The 15,820-nt window shown below is 39.1% G+C and overlaps 1 protein-coding gene across 11 annotated transcripts in view; it reads left to right on the forward strand.

Annotated features, from left to right (window-relative positions):
- SEMA6D (semaphorin 6D) overlaps positions 1-7,618 on the forward strand; it is a 57,079-nt gene extending 49,461 nt beyond the window's left edge. For 2 of the 11 annotated variants that reach the window (XM_018054161.1, XM_018054160.1), the window contains exons 16-19: positions 60-121; positions 480-536; positions 2,007-2,174; positions 3,917-7,618. In XM_018054161.1, coding sequence (XP_017909650.1) covers positions 60-121; positions 480-536; positions 2,007-2,174; positions 3,917-5,205 — 1,576 coding nt within the window. In that variant the 3' untranslated portion in view covers positions 5,206-7,618. Of the gene's footprint in view, positions 1-20; positions 122-479; positions 537-2,006; positions 2,175-3,916 lie in introns of all 11 variants that reach the window. The other 9 variants (XM_018054158.1, XM_018054157.1, XM_018054159.1 and 6 more) reach the window with 8 other exon arrangements.

Below are 15,820 nucleotides of genomic sequence, written 5' to 3' on the forward strand. Positions count from 1 at the left end.
TCACTTGTGTTCCTATGAAGGCTGTTAACTGAAGACTTGTTTGCTTTCCATAACCACAGCGCTGGAGGATTTGAGCAAGACACAGAATATGGCAACACGGCCCATCTAGGGGACTGCCACGGTAAGACCGAATCTTCCTTTCCCTCCTGATGCTTCTTTTGGACCACATTTGCACGTGAACATTATTTTACAATCAGCCTTTTATAATGACTCAGTACACATGCCACCTAGCATTTAACTTGAACTTCGCAAAAGCTGAGCTGTTTGATCATGGGGATAAGTTAAAGAAGAATCTTATTTTTTTTTTTCCTTCGCCATTTACAATTCCATAGGAAATCTAGAGAAAGGTAGTCTAACCAGTAGGTTCATTTTTTAATTTATAGTCCTTTCTTTTGACTTTTTGAGTTAATTGGAATTCGTAAATTTTTGCTTTCTTTTGGTTACTTCTTACTGATTACTTGTTCCTTTAATTCTTTTAGAAATTTTGCCTACTTCAACTACACCAGATTACAAAATATTTGGCGGTCCAACATCTGGTTAGTTTTTTTTCATTTTTTTGAATTAACAAACCTTTTCTTTCCTTCAGTTCAGCATTTTCAGCCCCTTCTCCCCTCCTTTTGCGCAGTTTGGCAGCCCCTCATTTTTGTGCTTTGACTCATAACCCCCTGATGGTCCCAAAGACTTTTTCTTACTCAGCACTTCACCTTGTGTAGCATGTTGATAGTCCATCATTGACCAAGGCACATCCTTTAAGAAAAATCCAATGGATTAACATAGGCTGCATTCCAGCTGCACGCCCGTCCACCTGAGCTTTCTTCTCTCACCCCTGTGCATCGTGAATGTTCCCTGCAGCCATCTATTTTTAATGGATGGCAGAACTTCATTATTTCCCCTTCTCTCCTCACCTTTCCTAAGACCTAGTAAACAAATACACATTTCCCCAGAATGTGTATTTATAAATTCTAGAGATCTCTTTTGGAATGGTTTGTGGTAATCCCTGGAACCTTTGAATGTTGTGATCTCAGTGGTGTGAAAAAGGCCCCCATCGAATGAAGCTGGTTTCTGATGTATTAAGATGTTCACTGGGTTCCCTGTGCTTCCCTGCCGCTGCCTTGTCTTCATCTGTTCTGGAGTCTTCATCTGTGACCCTTGTACCAGTCTGAATTTGGGTCTCTGGAGTTTTTGCCTAAAATCATATGCTTCCATTTTGATGGAAAATCTGCTTGGCAGAACTCAGTAATAGATGCGCTAAGAGGTTAAGCTACTCCCAATCCTATCACTGGTTCTAAAATTCACTAGCTGTTTCATTCCTCAGTGGGGAGAAAAGAATGGTAGATCCTATGTATCAGGACATCCTTAATCAGCTCATAAATGCCATTTCTTGTGCATGAGTTGCTTCTTACTCTTTGGAAAAAAAAACTCCGCGGGCATTCTGGAAAGCTTCAGTGCTTCCCTATGGACAGTGACCCCTCAGTGCACTCAGGAATCTACAGATGGGCGGGAGGTCTGTGCTAAAGCAGGACAGCCTGTTTGTCAAGTCCAAAATCGAGTGTTTATGCAGAACCAACCAGGTGCTTTCTGATGAAGTTACACTCTAGGTTCCCCCATGAAAGATATACAGCTTCTTACCAAAATTACTTTTTAAAAATACACAAAAAAGAAATGAAATGATGCTGTCCCACAAAAAGATGAGGAAATCACCGTCTGTGGGATTCATATTACCTTTTCCATGAGTGTCATTAATCACCCCAGAAGTTTCAGTAGGAGTATTTTGAGTGTCTTCAAATTTGAAATCTGTGTAATGTGTCTTTATGATTAATTTTTAGTTTTTATTTCTCCCTTGCAAGAAAGGAATTTGGTATAATCTCCTTAGATGTGTTTTGATGAAATCCTCAAACAGGCTTTCTCATAAAATTTGCTTAAACTTTACTTGAAAATACAAAAGCCCAGTCAGAAACAATGGGCTGGCATTACCCACGTTAATAAAAATCTGTTTGCCACCACAGACATGGAGGTATCTTCATCTTCTGTTACCGCAATGGCAAGTATCCCAGAAATTACACCTAAAGTGATTGATACCTGGAGACCTAAACTGACCAGCTCCCGGAAATTTGTAGTTCAAGATGACCCAAACACTTCTGATTTTACTGATCCTTTATCAGGTATCCCAAAGGGTAAGGCCTCACCAGGGAACTCATCTCTCACTGAGTGGAAACCTGATTCCTAATATCTCTGAGGAGTGGGTGGAGGTGAACCCAGATGGAGACCCCTCTGCTGTTACCACCGCCTTCACGGGCCGCGGTCGCTCTGGTTTTCTGTGGTTACATGGAGTGCATTCCTTGACAGCAACAGAGGTGGAAAGCTGAAAGGGTTGGTGAAACAGCCACTCGGACAATCTAATCCATGTTGGCTTCCGTCTGAAGAAGCTGGACCCAGAACCTAGCTGGATATCAGAAAATGCCGAGGCCACCCGGGCAACATCCCAGAACAAAACTCATTAATTGCAAATATCCTGATACTGGCTGTTTTATTTAGGAGCCTTTCCCAGTCTTTTGTTTAGCTCCAGTTTACAATGTGATCTGAGAAGTATTGATATATGCCAGGCACCAAGTTTTTCGAATACCACAAGCTATAAAACATAACAGAGCACTTGTCCGGAACTATCATTTTCGGCCCATAATAGAAGCAGTTATCAAATAGCTGCCTGTTGAATTACCTTATTAGATCTATGACTCTGGGGGGTGGGGAAATCTATTCTTTAGTGCTTACTAAACCGTGGTATCAGGTTTCCAATCAGTTTTTATGGCAGTGCATTGTCATTTATGATTTACGTCTGTTGATTTTGGATTTTTATGTTTTCATTGTAAACAATTTTATAATCATTCTTCCTCTTTTGTTTTCTTTCATGATTCCATTTCTCTCTACTTTTCTTTGTCTTTCACATTGCCACTGAACTCCATTGCCCTCAACATTGATTAAAAACAACTAATGTTTGAAGGCCTTAGTACTAACCTAGAGCAACAGAATCTTCAATTCACTCTGACTTACCTTATTCTGGGATAGCTGTGTTTATAGCATGTAACAGACTTGAATACCTCTTAAACTAACATATCTAAATGTCTGTGGTTGCATTAAAAAAAAAGCAATAATTACAAACTAATTCACTCTTTTTCTTCTAGTCTAATTTAAATATTTCCTAAAATATCTCAAAACAATTGGATAATATCATTTAACTCTAATACATAGTATACTTCCTTAGACTGTCTGGATTTTTTTCATAGCAGACAATTCAAGAGTGCTTCACTCCAAGATGGAATGCAAAAAAAAGCAAACAGGAAAGGTTGTATTTGTAGCTAACAGTGACTAAGCAGATGCTTTTAGTTTGTGAACAAATTATGTATTTTCATGCTAATTAAGAAGAGCATAATTGTCTTAGCATAATTATTTTATCAAAATGTGTATTTATATGAATTCCTACATTTCCCTAATCCCAGTAGCTGCCCTTTAATCCTGATTTATGAATTAAGAGAAAATCATGAGAAAGAAAAACATTTTATGAATTTAAAATGGGCCAGTTAGAAAATACATAATTTCTAGCCCTAATTTTAGATAGAAATGCTTAAAATTTGGTATGTTATATAACAACTATTTAAGAGGGATTGGAAGGGAAAAGACTAATACATAATACAGATCAATGGAAGAGTTATTTATCCCTTATTTGTAGCAATTGTAAGTGTCTCTGGGGACCCTATTGTGATTAAAGAAAAAAATATGTGATTTGGGAGTCCACCTCACTCTCCAAGCTAAGCATATGGACCATGTGAAGGTAGTGTTGATTCAAGACAAGCCATTTGCTGGCTAATACTGTATTAAAGAAGCTCCTCACTCAGACTCTTTTCCTGTGTGTCTGTTGCAGGTGTACGATGGGAAGTCCAGTCTGGAGAGTCTAACCAGATGGTCCACATGAATGTCCTCATCACCTGTGTCTTTGCAGCTTTTGTCTTGGGTGCATTCATTGCAGGTGTGGCAGTCTACTGTTACCGTGACATGTTTGTTCGGAAAAACAGAAAGATCCATAAAGATGCAGAATCTGCCCAGTCATGCACAGACTCCAGTGGAAGTTTTGCCAAGCTGAATGGTCTCTTTGACAGCCCTGTCAAGGAATATCAGCAAAATATCGATTCTCCCAAATTATATAGTAACCTGCTGACCAGTCGGAAAGAGCTGCCACCCAATGGAGATACAAAATCCATGGTCATGGACCATCGAGGCCAACCTCCTGAGTTGGCTGCTCTCCCCACTCCTGAGTCTACACCTGTGCTTCACCAGAAGACCCTGCAGGCCATGAAGAGCCACTCAGAAAAGGCCCATGGCCATGGAGCTTCGAGGAAAGAAACCCCCCAGTTTTTTCCTTCTAGTCCTCCACCCCATTCCCCACTAAGTCACGGGCATATCCCCAGTGCCATTGTTCTTCCTAATGCTACCCATGACTACAACACTTCTTTCTCAAACTCCAATGCTCACAAAGCTGAAAAGAAGCTTCAAAACATTGACCACCCTCTTACAAAGTCATCCAGTAAAAGAGATCACCGGCGTTCTGTGGATTCCAGAAATACTCTCAATGATCTCCTGAAGCATCTAAATGACCCAAATAGTAACCCCAAAGCCATCATGGGAGACATCCAGATGGCCCACCAGACCCTAATGCTGGATCCCGTGGGACCTATGTCTGAGGTCCCGCCCAAGGTCCCTAACCGCGAGGCATCTCTCTACTCTCCTCCCTCGACTCTTCCCAGAAATAGCCCAACCAAGCGAGTGGATGTTCCCACCACTCCTGGAGTTCCGATGACTTCTTTGGAAAGACAGAGGGGTTATCATAAAAATTCCTCCCAGAGGCACTCTATATCGGCTATGCCTAAAAACTTAAGTTCACCAAATGGTGTTTTGTTATCTAGACAGCCTAGTATGAACCGTGGAGGGTACATGCCCACGCCTGCAGGGGCAAAGGTGGATTATATTCAGGGAGCACCAGTGAGTGTTCACCTACAGCCTTCCCTCTCCAGACAGAGCAGCTACACCAGTAATGGCACCCTTCCCCGGACGGGACTAAAGAGGACACCGTCCTTAAAACCGGACGTGCCACCAAAGCCTTCATTTGTTCCTCAGACCACCTCCGTCAGACCACTGAACAAATACACTTACTAGGCCTCAAGTGTGCCCTTCCTTGTGTGGCTTTATCATGTCTATGTTGTTGAGAGGATGATATGGTTAAGAAAAGAGACTAGCTTGTATTTCAAGAGAACCAAGTGGCCAAAGAAACTCTTCCTAACTTTGGCAACATCAGAACTTGCCATATGTAGCTACTGCAGCAAGGCTTCTGTGTACTTGCTTGAAAACAAAGGAAGGTGCTGGTCATTCCATTTCTTTTGTTTGAAGCTAAAGAGATGTGTGGCTCTGAGGGGCTACCTGCCTGTAACCAGTATAAAGAGCTGATACAGTGCTCAGAAGAATCTGTCTGTGAGCAAATACTTGAAAATGGGTTCAACTTAGACTGCCATTTTGTGTGGTCTTCCCATTAAATGTGAACATTTTAATATGTATGCATTCACCTTGCCTCTTGCACAAATGTCAAAAAAAAAAAGGTAATGTCTCAAAGAAATGAACTTGTAGATTACCAAACAATTTGCTAAAAATTCAGTCTTTGACCCAAACTGTAGCATCTTTTTCACGTGTGGCATTTTTTTCCCTGCCACCAAGGAACTGTGTTGCGTGTGCATGTATGCGTGCGTGTGTGTGTGAGTGTGTGTGAGTGTATGTGTGTTCTGTCCCCACTAGCGTCTGTTTAGGTGCCCATTGCATCTTTTTGTGCTATGGAGTTGTTTACATCGCGCATGACTGAACAAGAGACAATAATTTCTTCCCACAGCAGTCCATTGGGTTCAGCTTTGAGAAAGAAAACCAAGGCTGATTTTGATAGTCAAAATGATTAACTCGACTTCCATGTTACCCAATGCCAGAATGTAAGAGTACTAAGTAATTTTGTGCTGCTAGTCACTGAAACTTCTATTACAGTCTTGCCAGCTTAAGGAGATAAGAGACGTTAAGAGGTGTCCTTGATTTATTCACCAGTCCACTGTGAATCCAAGCCCCAATGACTCTATTAACCTTGGACACACTAACAAGGTTTTATTTTTATTGTGTTTGGTTTCTCCCCTGTAGTAAAATTCCTCTTATTTTAACTCCCCTCTAACCCCAAAATGGGGAAAAAAAAAAAAAGAACCACACTCACATACAAAACAGAAGACAAAAGAAGGGAATGTGAGAGGGTCATAATTGGCTTAACAGAAACAGTCTATGAAAACCTGAGTGGTGCAATCACGTTGTCTGTGTTGTGTGATGTGAGAATTTTCTCCTAAGTCATGCAGGTAACGACAGTATACTGTAAATATTACATGTGAGTTTACCTGAATCTGTGCATTTTGTGCCTTATTCATGAGAATGATAGAAGTACTCAAATATGTCAAGTGTTTTCAGTATAGCACATCATTTACTGAGTGCCAGTTGTACATGTTTTTCAACCAGCACCTGAAAAGACTTTTCAAAAAACTCGTAACAACAACCTAGAACAATTAACTGTAAAGCAATCCATCCAGATAGCCGCATTACATCCTTTGCCATGATAAACATTCCACTCCTGCTTTCACTAAGGATGAATCAGTGATAATGTGAAGTCAAATGAGGTTTCCTGGGTAATGTGACACCTGCAGAAACCATATATATAGAGTCATTTATTCGTAGTTTTGCAGAAGCCACTTACGGTTGATGATGTGCAACCCTGACGACTGTTTCAGTTAATACGCTGCACACCACGGTTTATTGAACCTCATCTAGAAAGTATCAAGGCAGAGGAATGCTCCTGACTTAGTCAGACAAATAAGTTCAACTGATTTCCTGTGATGATATCTATTACTTGGGGGAGGATGGGTTGCAAAAGACCAGAGCATTTTTATACAGAATGTAGAATACGGATGCAGTTATTCTTTCCCTTTGAGAATATTGTTTTATAAAGAACATGATTCCCTGAGGTCTCTGGAAGCTCAAAAGCTAAAACTTCTGTTTTTGCAACACTTCAGCTTTGAAACTAAAATAATACAGATTGATAATAAATTAAACCAACCAACGATAAACACTACTCAGTCCACCGCCGACAAACCTGTTCGAATTCACCCTGCCAATATTAATCCCGGCGTGCGGAAAATGGAACCGTAACTGTATGTGAACCCGGATAACATTTTGTAACATTGTGCTGCCTTGTAGTTTGTAATGTGAGTTCTATCAGTATTTATGTTGAGATTTCTAACATAAAATCTACTCTCTATCCTGTTAATTTAATTTTTAAATGCTTTATTCATTTGTGCAAAGGTAAACACAGATTGTATCTTTTTTAATGGTACGGCATAAAAAGTAACCCTAAAGTGAAGTGGCTCTATACTGTTTTATAGAGTACTTTAACATGTATAGATATCTTGTAAACTTGTATTGTGGATGTGTAAATAATATGTACTTTGGGTTTTTAACACCGCATGTAAAGTCAAAATAAAATATACAAATCATTATATTCTGCCTCTAGATGTGGAAGAGGTTTATAAGGTGTCATATTTTTAAATATCTTTAAGTCAGTCAACACCAGTGAGCGCTTCTTTTAAAATATACCAAAATATTCTTACCTAGAATACTTGCCACCAAGTCATGGTTATAACGCATTGCTCTTCTTAGAGGCTGATACTGATCATCAGAGCCCCTGAAAAATGTATAATACAGAAAACCAGGTGAACTGTATTATTTAACAGTCATATTCTTCAGGCCAACATCCCAGTGGCTCAACTTGTCCACGTATTGTTAGTTCAACAGGTTTTTTGGGTTTTTTAACTTTTTTAGAAAATTTATTTTTAATTGGAGAATAATTGCTTTACAAAATTGTGTTGGCTTCTGCCATAGAACAATGTGAATCAGCCATAAGTATACATATATCCCCTCCCTCTCAAACCTCTCCCCACCCCCCATCAGAACTTGCCACAGAGTACTGGGTTGAGCTCCGTTTTACGCAACAACTTCCCATTAGCTATCTGCTTTACATATGATGATGTAAATGTTCCAAAGCTACTCTTCGTTTCCCCACCCTCTCCTTCCCCTGCAGTGTCCAAAGTCTGTTCTCTATGTCTGCATCTCTGTTCCTGCCCTGTAGATAGATTCATCAGTACCATTTTTATACCTTCCATGTGTATGTGTCAATATGTTACTTGTTTTTCTCTTTCTAACTTCACTTTGTGTAACAGGCTCTAGGTTCATCCACCTCACTAGAACTGACTCAAGTACATTCCCTTTTATGGCTAAGTAATATTCCATGGTTATATGTACCAAACTTCCATCTTTATTCATTCACCTTGGTTTCTTCCATGTCCTAGCTATTGTAAATATTGCTGCAATGAACATCAGGGTACCTATTTTTTTCAGGTACAGCTTTCTCAGGGTATAAGCATAGTCGTGGGATTGCTGGGTCATATTATGATAGTTTTATTCCTAGATTTTTAAGGAGTCTATCTGCATACTGTTCTCCATAGTGACTGTATCAGTTTACATTCCCACCAACAATACAAGAGGGTTCCTTTTTCTCGACACCCTCTCCAATGTTAATTGTTTGTAGATTTTTTGATGGTGGCCATTATGACTAGTGTGAGGTGATATCTCATTGTAGTTTTGATTTGCATTTCTCTAATAATGAGCAATGTTGAGCATCTTTTCATGTGTTTTCTGGCCATCCATATGTCATCTTCAGAGAAATGTCTGTTCAGGTCTTCTGCTTACTCTTTGATAGCACTGTTTGTATTTCTGGTATTGAACTGCATGAGCTTATTTTGGAGATTAATCCTTTGTCAGTTCTTTCATTTGCAATTGTTTCCTCTCATTCTGAGGGCTGATTTTTCATCTTGTTTATAGTTTCTTATGCTATGCAAAAGCTTTTAAGTTTAATTAGGTCCCACTTGTTTATTTCTGTTTTATTTCCATTGCTCTAGGAGGTTGGTCAAAGAGGATATAGCTGTGATTTATGTCAAAGAGTTCAACAGGCATTTTTAAAATTTGTGATTTGTATTCTCACATGAAATTTTTAATATCATTTTAGTCTAAAATTATAACTGGTAAATCAAGTTCCTGTGACTATTTATTGCTGTTTGGTATAGGATGTTTCTCAATTCCATCATTTCAGTTGAATAAGACGGTAGTAAGATATGTATTCTTCAGTTATTGAAATGGGAGGCAAAATCATGATTCCATTTGGTTCTCTTAGCATGTGTGAGTTAGTAGCTGCTGTCATTGGATCTGGAAAAATGAATGAAGGAAGAGACAATAAGGGAAATGTATCTTCAGCCTTGTTTCTCCTTGGCTATTTGAGCATTATATTCTCTTTCATTTCCATTGTCTGTCTCTATTAAGTTGGTGTTTATCATACTGCCTGGCCATTATACCAGTTTTCCTGGGTACAGCATTTTTTTTGTTCTAAAAAGTGCATCTTTCTCTTTTCCCTTTATGGCAGATTTAAGCCTTTTTCAATCGTGGACATCTTTGATAACAATAAATGGTATGGACCGAGAACTGAATTTCTTCTTTTTTTCAGGAGATTTACAGAACCCTTAAATCATATCTATGAATCCTCAAGGTAAATGCTTAGATGCCATTTGAAAGAAATGGGGTTCGAGAACTTGGAGCTTTTCATAAGGAAAGCTTTGTGAAGAAACAAATAAAATGAATTAACCAAGACATACCAGAGTAGTGGTGGTGCCAGAAATCCCACTGGATGGCATATAGGTTACTCTGGGAAATAGGACAAATGAAATGCTGGTTCAGGCTAGGAAGAAATGTTGCCTCACATGCAAGGATCACCTAGGTGCTGGCCAGGTGCCAGGAGGACTCCTTCCTGCCGAGAGAAGCCAACGTTCTTCTCCTGCCTTCCCAGTTCTTCTTCATTCTCCTTGTCAAGGGAGGGCAAAGAACAAGACGTCCAAAATAGCTCACGGTCCAGGTCTGGGAGCTGGATTCATATCCTGGCTCCACTACTAATCAAGTCACTGCAGTGCTATACTCTCTTTTCTTTAGCTTTTTATTTTTTATTGGAGTATAGTTGATGAACAATGTTGTGTTAGTTTCAAGTGTATAGCAAAGTGATTCAATTATACATATACATGGAGCTAGTCTTATTCAAATTATCTTCCCGTTTAGATTGTTACATAATACTGAGCAGAGTTCCCTGTGCTATACAGTAGGCCTTGGTTATCTATTTTAAATATTAACAATGAATATATGTCCATCCCAAACTCCCTACCTATCCCTTCCTCCACCCTTCCCCATTGGCAACCATAAGTTCATTCTATAAGTCTGTGAGTCTGTTTCTACTTTGTAAATAAATTTATTGGTATCATTTTTTTAGATTTTACATATAAGCAATATCATGCAATATTTCTCTTTCTCTGTCTGACTTACTTCACTCAGTATGACAATCTCAGGATCCATCCATCTTGCTGCAAATGGCATTATCTCATTCTTTTTAATGGCTGAGTACTATTTCATTGTGTATATGGACCACATCTTCTTTGTCCATTCCTTTATCAATGGACATTTAGGTTGCTTCCATATCTTGGCCATTGTAAACAGTGCCACAGTGAGCACTGGAGTGCATTTATCTTTTGGGGCCATTTTTTCCTCTGGATATACACCCAGAAGTGGGATTGCAAAATATTATAGTAGCTGTATTTTTAATTTTTTAAAGAACCTCCGTACTGTCCTCCACAGTGGCTATACCAATTTACTTTCCCACCAGCAGTACAGGAAGTTTCCCTCTCTTGATTTGTTTTCTTATTTTTGAAAGGAGATCGTTGAACATCCATTTCTCTGACAGTTCTATGGTATCTGTCAACTCTATAATACCATTAGCTATTTTATGAATGCTGTGCTTAAATATTACTCTTCCAATAGCTTGGTTTGTAGGCCTTTTATGACTGTGAGAGGCCTATTCCATGTTAGATGTGAGATATGTGAGATTGGCAATAAAATAAGGCATGAAAACAATGCATCTTAAGTCAATCAGCTTGTGTTTATATTTGATGCTTACCATTTTTGCATATATAACATGCAAAACACTTAAATATCTGCTAACATTGCATTCTTTATCAAATAGATGTGAAGCCATAAACAAGGAGAAACTCGGCAGATAATAAAATCAATCTTTAATTCACAGAGGAATCGGGATAAGAGGATGGGGGAGGGCACTCAAATCCTGGATATCCAGACCATGGATCTACAGGGACTCACATATTAAGGAAAATAGAATATTTCTAGACTCTGTCCCATGATATAATTCTTTTTAAAATTAGGTATTGATTATTGATTGATAAATCTCTCTGCAGCATGTACTTTGGCTTATTCTAGCCGCTAGTGCTGAGTGTGGGTGAAAAAAAGTATGATAATATGTCATGTGTTACATACGCACTGTTGCTTTGGACTGCTGTTCATTTGTGTGAGATGGATTCACCTGATGTTACTGTAAAGACTGACTTAAAGCCAGTTAGAGAAGCTGTGAGAGGGAAGATTTGTCAGTGTTAGACAGCCCAGCCCAGCAGAACTTTCTGTACTGATGGAGATACTATATCTGTGCTGTCCATAGGGTGGCTTGGTGGTAAAGAATCCACCTGCAAAGCAGGATACATGGGTTTGATCCTTGGGTTGGAAAGATCCCCTGGAGGAGGAAATGGCAACCCACTCCAGTATTCTTTTCTGGGAAATCCCACAGACAGAGAAGCCTGACGGGCTACTGTCCATGGGGTTGCAAAAGAGTCTGACATGATTTAGCGACTAGAACAACAACAGTAATGCTTTATGTTGGAAAAGGATAAGATTTGTCCTTCCCATTTTCAAGGTACAGAAATTGAGATCAGCGGGGCTGTGACAACTACGGAAACATAGATGACAGCCAATTTACAAATCAGGGCTAACTCATGTATTTTCACACTCAGGCCCTGTGTGCAAAGCAGCACACTCCTTGAAAGTGCTGAAAGAGAATATCAGTTTTCAGTCAGAAAGGGTGGCCTCTCTCTGCATTTCACGTATAATGAGGAGAGACAAAAAGGGTAGGATAATTACAGTGTCCGGGGGTATGTGCCAAACATGGAGTGAAAAATGAAACATTTAGTCAGTCAGTCCCATGCTTGGCCGTCATAATAAACATGTCAAATCAATTACTCTGAAAAAGAAAAAAATCCCTGAATTGAGTTGATGCAGTACTGTAGGCTGAAAGCAACCAAAGAGGATATATTTAGAGATGTTAAATTAACCTGATGTGACCAAATTGTACCCATCTAAGTTTCTGGGCATCATGCCAGACCTACGTCTGGACTGTCAGAGAGTCTTTGGAGAGAATTCACTTTATTTCTCATTTTGGAATTTCTTTTACATTGAGCTGGGGTTGTAGATTGGGAGTTGAACACAGTTATATTTTTTCACTTTTCCCTATGGTTGGTGGAGCTAGAGGAGTCAGACTTCATCCTGAAGGAGAATGTTTTCTGATGATATGAGCTACCTAGCCTTCTGTGAGGTCTGCAATAAGCCCATAGAAAATGTCTATCGATGCATCAAATTTGAGGACTGTCTTGAGGGTTTTATTCTAATTCAGGTGGTAGGGTCTGGCCAGACATTTGCAAATGTTAATGATAGTAAGCAGAAACGTATATACCACTTCATATTTTCAAATCAGGTTCACCATCTAGGGGATTAGAGGATTCTTTAACATTCTGAATGGAGCATGCCAAAGGACTGGGAGAGTTTTATAAAGTGTGAAAAAGGAAACGGAACTTTGGGGTACTTTTGTAAACTTCAAAACCTCAGGTGTTAGCAGGTGTTTGGAGTTTGAGATAGGTTCCAAAATTCAAGGACATTACAGGTTGAGAGACAGGACCATTCACTGGTCTGGGCGACCTGGATGTTTGCTGGTCAGTTACAAACCTGCGGCAAATCATAAAGTTTAAATCGAACCTTAAAATTCAACCTGACTTGATGACAGCCTGGTCAGACTGCCCAAGTGAAGGCTGTCCCCTGAATAAGTCCATCTGAATACCAGGACTTACTAATCTATTATTTCCAATTACCTATGCAACACGTCTCAAGAAAGGTGGAAACTGTTGAACTCTTGATGTTGGATTAATTTACATAACTATCATACATTTATTTAATGAAAACTAAAATATTTAACTGAAGAAAGCAATGGAATTCAAATTATTTTAAACATAAATATAGAAGGGAGTCTGGAAAGAAATACACAAAATACTAAAAACTAGTTGTAATCATTAAAACTAACATATTTTGAAAGGTATTTCATTCAAACGTATGTTTTGCTAAGTTTGCTTTAGGCTTTCCTGTGGTTCAGTGGTAAAGAATCCACCTGCCAGCCGATGTAGGAGATGCAGTTTAGATCCCTGGGAGGGGAAGATCCCCTAGAGATGGAAATGGCAACCCACTGCAGTATTCTGGCCTGGGAAAATTCCATGGACAGAGGAGCCTGGCAGGCTAGAGTCCATAGGGTTGCGGAGACTGAGACATGGATGAATGACTGGGCACACATGCACGCACACGAGTTCACTTTAAAAAGGAGAAAAAAAATCTGGGAGACAGCCCCTGATTTTGATTAGTTATCTGGTCTCAAGAAAAGGTGACTTCTGTCCACTGCTGGAAACGAACTCCATGAAGGTTTGATTTAGCTGAGAGGAAGATGTCACCATGATGATCGTCCTCAGTATGCTTTGGTTTCTAAGGTGTCTAAACAGTGTATTTTGATTTTAGCTGGAGATCCTAAGACTGATGTGATGGAATATGAAAACTGTGAAAATCACAAAAGGCAGAACAGAGGCTTCCAAGGGAAGACCTGGGGACCAGGCAGAGAGGCCCAGGCAGAGAGGCCCAGGCAGCGGCTGAGCCGGGTCAGGACAGGTAGCTCTGAGGACAATGAGACTGTTACCGTGATGACAACTTGTGAAACTACAAAATAATTAGTAGAGCAAAACCCTCTCCTCTGAGACAGCATGCCAATTAGGGCTGTCAGGAAAGCTACACCCCTTCCAAAATCCCCTGTTATTCCCCCCTCACCCCTCCCACTGAACCCCTCCCTTTTTTAAAAAAGTGAATTTTCTCAACAAGTTCTCCCTTTGAAGAAACTGACTTTGCCTCTCCTCTCTATTAAAGCACGGACCTAAAGCAACTAGAAAAGGAAGAAATGGAGAACCCCAGAGTTAGTAGAAGGAAAGAAATCTTAACAATTAGGGCAGAAATAAATGCAAAAAAAAAAAAAAACACAAAAGAGACCATAGCAAAAATCAACAAAGCCAAAAGCTGGTTCTTTGAAAGGATAAATAAAATTGACACACCATTAGCCAGACTCATCAAGATACAAAGAGAGAAAAATCAAATCAATAAAATTAGAAATGAAAATGGAGAGATCACAACAGACAACACAGAAATACAAAGGATCATAAGAGACTACTATCAGCAATTATATGCCAATAAAATGGACAACGTGGAAGAAATGGACAAATTCTTAGAAAAGTACAACTTTCCAAAACTGAACCAGGAAGAAATAGAAAATCTTAACAGACCCATCACAAGCACGGAAATTGAAACTGCAATCAGAAATCTTCCAGCAAACAAAAGCCCAGGTCCAGCACTGGCTTCACAGCTGAATTCTACCAAAAATTTCGAGAAGAGCTAACACCTATCCTACTCAAACTCTTCCAGAAAATTGCAGAGGAAGGTAAACTTCCAAACTCATTCTATGAGGCCACCATCACCCTAATACCAAAACCTGACAAAGATACTACAAAAAAAGAAAACTACAGGCCAATATCACTGATGAACATAGATGCAAAAATCCTCAACAAAATTCTAGCAATCAGAATCCAACAACACATTAAAAAGATCATACACCATGACCAAGTGGGCTTTATCCCAGGGATGCAAGGATTCTTCAATATCCACAAATCAATCAATGTAATTCACCACATCAACAAATTGAAAAATAAAAGCCATATGATTATCTCAATAGATGCAGAGAAGGCCTTTGACAAAATTCAACATCCATTTATGATAAAAACTCTCCAGAAAGCAGGAATAGAAGGAACATACCTCAACATAATAAAAGCTATATATGACAAACCCACAGCAAACATTATCCTCAATGGTGAAAAATTGAAAGCGTTTCCCCTAAAGTCAGGAACAAGACAAGGGTGCCCACTTTCACCACTACTATTCAACATAGTTCTGGAAGTTTTGGCCACAGCAATCAGAGCAGAAAAAGAAATAAAAGGAATCCAAATTGGAAAAGAAGAAGTAAAACTCTCACTGTTTGCAGATGACATGATCCTCTACATAGAAAACCCTAAAGACTCCACCAGAAAATTACTAGAGCTAATCAATGAATATAGTAAAGTTGCAGGATATAAAATCAACACACAGAAATCCCTTGCATTCCTATACACTAATAATGAGAAAGTAGAAGAAGAAATTAAGGAAACAATTCCATTCACCATTGCAACGAAAAGAATAAAATACTTAGGAATATATCTACTAAAGAAACTAAAGACCTATATATAGAAACTATCAAACACTGATGAAAGAAATCAAAGAGAACACGAATAGATGGAGATATATACCATGTTCATGGATCGGAAAAATCAATTTAGTGAAAATGAGTACACTACCCAAAGCAATCTACAAATTCAATGCA

This window comes from Capra hircus, chromosome 10 (genome assembly GCF_001704415.2).
Source record: "Capra hircus breed San Clemente chromosome 10, ASM170441v1, whole genome shotgun sequence".
In the NCBI taxonomy this organism is placed as follows: Eukaryota; Metazoa; Chordata; class Mammalia; order Artiodactyla; family Bovidae; genus Capra; species Capra hircus.